We start from the raw sequence: 7,010 nt of genomic DNA on the forward strand, positions 1-7,010 counted from the left end.
CTCTTCAAACTTTTTCGGTTGACCTGAGCGTTCTTTGTCTTTCGCATGAAAATCATCACTTTTAAAGTGTTTAAACCAGCGTTCACAAGTATCTTGAGATGGGGCATATTCACCATAAGCTTCCTGAGGTATACAATAACTTTCAGCAGCACTTTTCTTCAAAATAAAGTAATGAATTAAAACTTCCCATAAAAATGCTCTTGTTTTGGCATGAAATTCGACATTTTTAAGCATAAAAGTATCTATGATGTTAACACCTTCAGCAAATTTGACATATGAAGTTTTGAAGCTTGCTGTCAATACAACAAAATAGCATACATTTCAAATTGCATATATATCAACATATGTGTAACTCCATCTATTGAAAAAAATCCCCATTAACTGGTACACCTAGTATGTAGTGTTACAGCATTTGGTGATATCACATCATCTCTTTCTGAAGGCAGAAGCTGCATTTTTGTGTTTTTAAGGAATTTGCATAGTGCTTTATGTGGTACTTTAAAATCTTGAGTGACAAGGGAGTTCAGGGTTATTTTCTGACATTCTGGATATTGAGGTCACCTTGTTTTTAGTAGAATATGATGATGATGACTATGATGCTGATTGTGAAGACATTGATTGCAAGTTGATGCCTCCTCCACCTCCACCCTCAGGACCATTAAAGAAGGATAAGGACCAGGATGCTATTACTGGTGGTAAGCAGAGACAGTCTACTTTTGCCTAAGTAGCAAGTTCCATTCCTAAGTCCAGGCTTTGGCACACATAGGGGGCTGTTAAAATTAAGCAGCTGGGAAAGGCTATAACTTCCAGAACTGATTCATACAAATTTTAAATTTCCATATTAAAGGGAAGATTTACTTCTAAAATGTTTGACGGCAGTATTTAGCATGCATTTAAGAAAATGTTTGGGTCAGTGGTTCTCAAATCTGCCTGCCTATCAGAATCACCGCAAGTCTTTTTAAAAATACAGATTTCTGACTCTCCCCTGGAAAGTGTGATTTAGAAGATCTGGGGTAGACCCCATTAATTTCAAGGCATTCCCGGAGTAATTTCTGAAGCAACTGATCTGCATACTGGTATTTGGAAACTACTTGTTGTTTAGATGATTCTCTTGAAAAGAAATAGTTAAATAGGTAAGGCACCCTAAAATGTATATGGATCATAGAGAGCTAGCTATCAGGTTCAGAGATTTCAAAGGCAGGGTCTTCAGGGATCCTCTCACCTATTTTTATATCTGCAACAGTAGATTGGGAAGAGCAGTGTGTTTGATCTTCCTGTATTTTGAGGTTTATGTTAACCTAAATTTCTCCTATTAGAACTTTAAGTCATTTCCTTTTTAGTCTGCAGGCTAAATAGCATTGGTTAACTTTATGTCATATGTTATTTTATGCTAAATAATTTCATTATCTTGTGGACTTAAAAGTTTTTTTTCTAGCTATGGGTCCCTGAACTGGACATGGTAAGGCTTGACTGGTATAAAAGTGTTATATAAGTTTGCTATTGGTAATATTCCTTTAACCTGACATACTTACAGAAAGTAGTAAATGTAGTAATAGTGTTTGTTTTCTCTCATCACAACCCTAGGGTACCAGGTACAAGGTGAGTTGGGGATGGTGGGAGATACTGAGTTGGAATGAATTTTCTGGGTTGCATACTGTTAGTAATTTGGGTGCTTGGAACTATATCCCCTGCCACTGAGCCATGCATAGTACTTGGAGTTGGTGTTGGCTGAATTTGAGGAAATATGCTCACAGTTACATGCCAAGGGGGTTTTTCTTCCTTGTTGCAGTGTCTGAAGATGGAGAAGGCATCATCTTGCCCTCCATCATTGCCCCTTCCTCTTTGGCCTCAGAAAAAGTGGACTTCAGTAGTTCCTCTGACTCAGAATCTGAGATGGGACCTCAGGAAGCAACACTGGCAGAATCTGAGGATGGAAAGCTGACCCTACCATTGGCTGGGATTATGCATTATGATGCTACCAAGCTGTTGCCGAGTGTCACAGAACTTTTCCCAGAATTTCGGCCTGGGAAGGTACTTTCTATGGAGAATATCTACATTGAAAACCACTGACCTCTTCTCAATACTGAATTCTGTTGTTAAAATGCTGAATATAGAATGGATAAGATCTAAAGGTTTCCCTATTCAATGACATTGTATCAGGTCTTTTAAAAAAGTTGTGTACATTGTAGTACATGTGATTTATGTAGTTCTCACTATAAATTGTCTTTGTTGTCTTGAACTAGTTCAAATTATTAAGGGACACTTCTTTACTTTTTTGGATAGAGTTATAAATCTGAATTCAGCACTCCTTAATCCCTCTCTGACGGTTGAATAGACCCCTCAAGGGAATTTTCAGACCCAGATGCTGCTGTTTTCTATCTGACATGAATCTCTGACATAGTAAAATGTTCTGTGTTCTAGGTGTTACGCTTCCTACGTCTTTTTGGACCAGGAAAAAATGTCCCATCTGTTTGGCGGAGTGCTCGGAGAAAGAGGAAAAAGAAGCACCGTGAGCTGATACAGGAAGAGCAGATTCAGGAGGTGGAGTGCTCAGTAGAATCGGAAGTCAACCAGAAGTCTTTATGGACCTACGGCTATGCTCTGCCACCACCTCCAGAGCAGTGTCTCTCTGATGATGAAGTAGGCAAAATAGAGACCTGGGATTAAGACTTATAAGGGGACAAAAGAGTTCTCCCTAGCTCATGTCTAAATTGGATATAACATCTTAGCAGGCTGAGTCCTATGCTGATTATCAGAAAGTAATGATGGGTTCAATCCCAGTGGCTGTTCCTTCTCTATTGTAATGGAAAAGTATTGGGGGCAGGCAAATGGTAATATACACATTGGTGAATAAGAAAGTTTAAATGATAGGCAGTGTGCCATGATATACCTTCATTGTTTGTATTCTAATTCTAACTCCAGTTCTGTTCAAGAAGTATCCTTATGACTTCTCTTAGGATATCTGTGGTTAGGAAAGCCTCTTCCCCTTCTACTTCATTTGTTGCAGATCACAATGATGGCTCCTGTGGAGTCCAAGTTTTCCCAGTCTACTGGAGATATAGATAAAGTGACAGATACCAAACCAAGAGCAGTTGAGTGTTGTTATGGGCCTGCCCGACTGTGGTATGATATGCTGGGTGTCCCTGAAGATGGCAGTGGGTTTGACTATGGCTTCAAACTGAGAAAGATGGAACATGAACCTGTGATAAAAGGTAGAATGATAGAGGTAAGCAATACTGATATGTAAGAAAAGAATCAGTGTGCTGAAGGTCCTATCAGTTTTACTTTTCAATTGGGAAGATATTGGGTAGGGTTTCTTTGGTGGGAAATTTATGTGTCTAAGCCTTCTGCTTGGTATGGTATATCACCCTGGCAATTAGGACCCATTGTAAGAATTCTGTTTGTGAAATGAGTGCTATACTAGACTAAGAGTAGGAGGCAGATACTCCTTCATTATTAGGCTTTTCTTTCAAGTCAAGGTCCATATTTGATGTATGTGATGTGGGATTTGGAGTGGGAACTTTGACACATGACCATTCAGGAATTTGTTGTTCCTTCCCTGCTTCTACAGGACTTTAGGAAATTTGAAGAAAGCAGTGGCACTGATCTTCTGGCTGATGAAAACTTCCTGATGGTGACACAACTGCATTGGGAGGATGATATCATCTGGGATGGGGAGGATGTCAAACACAAAGGAACAAAACCTCAGCGTGCAAGCCTGGCAGGCTGGCTTCCTTCCAGCATGACTAGAAATGCCATGGCTTACAATGTTCAGCAAGGTATGCTTCCTTGCCAGCTGTGTCCAGCACACTGCCCTGCATCTCAGTAATCTTAAGTGGGCTTAGCTGTGAGCTTTGCTGCTGCTGAGGTATAGTGAAATGTTTTGGATCTGAACTCTGATTCTGGTAATAGTTTTTTGTACTAATTAATAAGCTAGGATGGGAATCATCATTAGAAAAATATGAATACCACTTTCAAGTTAAAGATCTTTCTGAGCTATAGTGATTCTTTATCTTTATAGTCTATTTTTGTTTCCAAAGCCCCTTTGTCTTTATCATTCTAGAATTTGCTTTTTCTCTCCTTAAGTATGCACAAAAATCATATGCCATGTAGAAAACTTTGAAAATGCAATACAGTATCAAAAATCACTGGTAATCCGCCCTAATTGGTTTGGCTCAGTGGACAGAGTGTTGGCCTGCAGACTCAAGGGTCCCAGGTTCGATTCCGGTCAAGGGCATGTATCTTGGTTGCAGACACATACCCAGTAGGGAGTGTGCAGGAGGCAGCTGATCAATGTTTCTCTCTCATGGATGTTTCTAACTCTCTATCCCCCTCCCTTCTTCTCTGGTATCCCTGACCGGTTTGGCTCAGTGGATGGAGCATCGACCTGCGGACTGAGGGGTCCCAGATTTGATTCCAGTCAAGGGCATGTGCCTTGGTTGCGGGCACATCCCCAGTAGGGAGTGTGCAGGAGGCAGCTCGTCGATGTTTCTAACTCTCTCCCTCTCCCTTCCTCTCTGTAAAAAATCAATAAAATATATTTTTAAAAAATCACTGGTAATCCTGTCCAGAGATGATCACCTTTTAACTTTTTGGTATATTTTGTTTTCGATTTTCTGTCTTTGTGTGTATGTAGGTAAGCTAATCTCTGTAGGTACAGTTTTTTATGTTGTGCTTTTCTCTTAACATAAATATTCTATGTCATTCAAAGTTCTTCACAGAAATGTTTAATGATATGGGAAGCTCATTTTATTTTTTTATTAATTATTTTTTTAAAAATATATTTTATTGATTTTTTACAGAGAGGAGGAGAAAGGGATAGTTAGAAGCATAGATGAGAGAGAAACATGGATCAGCTGCCTCTTGCACGCCCCCTACTGGAAAAAATATGAAGTAACATTTAATATCCTGTTTGTAAATGAAAAAACCAAAACACAACTATATAAATGTGGAAAGCTGACTAAAAGAATATATACTATAGGGTTCATAGTGGTGATTTGTGGTTTTTAATATCACAAACTTCAGTTTTCTTCCTTATAACTTTCTATTTTCCAAATTTTTCTTAGTTAACCTGGATAACTTTTATAACTTAGAGGAAAATAAAAAAATGTCTTATTTTTAAATCTAAGAAATAGTTTTTTCCTTCTTTCCATTCTATCTAAATGCTTTATTGGTTGTATAGTATTCTTATATGGATGTTTTGATAACTTACCAAAGATTATTATATTTCTAATTTATTATCACCATTAGCATATTTTACCATATTATTTATTACTGTAATTTAACCAGTCCTTTATTTGGTCATTCATATTTTGACTATTACAAAAATGTTGCACTGAACACTTTTTGTCTGCAACATTTTATTAAAATGAGAAATACACTCTATTATGTTCCTTTTCAGTACCATGAGTAACTTTTCAGTCACATGATTAACTTTACTAACATATGCTCCTTTTCCTTTTGCTAGAATCATGATTGAAAGGAACATAAATGTTTTGTCTGCTATTGAGTGTTCTGTTTTGACTAGGTTTTGCAGCCACCCTGGATGATGATAAGCCTTGGTACTCCATTTTTCCCATTGACAATGAGGAGCTGGTGTATGGACGTTGGGAGGACAACATTATTTGGGATGCTCAGGCCATGCCCCAGCTGTTGGAGCCTCCTGTTTTGACACTTGATCCCAATGATGAGAATCTCATTTTGGGTATGATACTGGCAGGGACCAGTGTTCCTCTTTCATAATTGACAGCTAGCAGCTAATGTCAAAGAGCAGGAATAAACCAAAAGTTTTGGGAAGATCAAATCTAGGAGCTTCTAGGTAGCAGCTTGAGAGATCAAAGTTGTGGTCAGTTTCTGATATTTGTGTATTGTTTAGGGAAAACACATAAGGTAGAAATGTTGGAAAGTAGTACTTTTGATATGTCAGGAGTATAGTTTGGTTAGAGCAGTGGTTCTCAACCTTCCTAATGCGGCGACCCTTTAACACATTGTATGCGGGAAACGTGTTTATACGTTTTACCTATTTATACGTTCTACCAGTGTAGTAGAGCGCGGGACATGTATTAATACGTTTTTTATAGACTAGCGGTAGAATGTGGGTAACGTATAAATACATAAACTAAAGTTATCGTAATTTTACTGAACTTTGCCATTTGCGCAAAAAAATTAGCAAAAATGGCCCGCGCCACCTGTTAGCGCGTGAGAAAAACTACCCGCAAACAATGTGTTAATACAGTTCCTCATGTGGTGACCCCCAATTTCATTGTTACAAATTGAACATAATTAAAGCATAGTGATTAGTCACAAAAACAATATGTAATTATATATGTGTTTTTCCGATGGTCTTAGGCGACCCCTGTGAAAGGGTCGTTTGACCCCCAAAGGAGTCTCGACCCACAGGTTGAGAACTGCGGGTTAGAGTGAATCATGCAGTGGAAATGGTCTGGGGTGGGGTAAGAGATCTGGTTCGGAATGCAAGGTCATCAGTAGGAAGGTGAATCTTCAGAGATAGCAACTCCAGAGTGATTTTGTTTCATCCTCAGAAATTCCTGATGAGAAGGAAGAGGCCACATCTAACTCCCCCTCCAAGGAGAATAAAAAGGAATCATCTCTAAAGAAGAGTCGAATTCTCTTAGGGAAAACAGGAGTCATCAAGGAGGAACCACAGCAGGTCAGTGAATGGAAAAGGGTGCTAGTGTTTCGAAGAACAAAGAAAGGTAATGGAGAAAGGGAGTCTGACTAAGGTTTATTTGATGACCTGTCATTAGAACATGTCTCAGCCAGAAGTGAAAGATCCGTGGAATCTCTCCAATGATGAATATTACTATCCCAAGCAACAGGGTCTTCGAGGCACTTTTGGAGGAAATATTATCCAGGTAAAAGCATTTTTTTCTGTGGAGGATGGGAATCACTGCTTTGTTCTGATGGGGCATATGAGTCAATTTTGCTGAGGTTGGAGTTAGTATTTAATTTGAATCCTTGTATTTTCTGTCTTAGCACTCAATTCCTGC

At 38.8% G+C, this 7,010-nt stretch overlaps 1 protein-coding gene across 1 annotated transcript in view; it reads left to right on the plus strand.

Annotated features, from left to right (window-relative positions):
- Nucleotides 1-7,010, plus strand: part of TAF1 (TATA-box binding protein associated factor 1) — an 80,933-nt gene that overhangs the window by 6,044 nt on the left and 67,879 nt on the right. The window contains 10 exon segments of the mRNA XM_006779672.2: nucleotides 576-695; nucleotides 1,790-2,031; nucleotides 2,422-2,640; nucleotides 3,008-3,226; nucleotides 3,572-3,779; nucleotides 5,528-5,704; nucleotides 6,543-6,670; nucleotides 6,768-6,875; nucleotides 6,997-7,008; nucleotide 7,010. The exon segment at nucleotide 7,010 is cut by the window's right edge and continues 176 nt beyond it. Coding sequence (XP_006779735.1) covers nucleotides 576-695; nucleotides 1,790-2,031; nucleotides 2,422-2,640; nucleotides 3,008-3,226; nucleotides 3,572-3,779; nucleotides 5,528-5,704; nucleotides 6,543-6,670; nucleotides 6,768-6,875; nucleotides 6,997-7,008; nucleotide 7,010 — 1,434 coding nt within the window.

Source organism: Myotis davidii, unplaced genomic scaffold, assembly GCF_000327345.1.
Source record: "Myotis davidii unplaced genomic scaffold, ASM32734v1 scaffold1983, whole genome shotgun sequence".
In the NCBI taxonomy this organism is placed as follows: Eukaryota; Metazoa; Chordata; class Mammalia; order Chiroptera; family Vespertilionidae; genus Myotis; species Myotis davidii.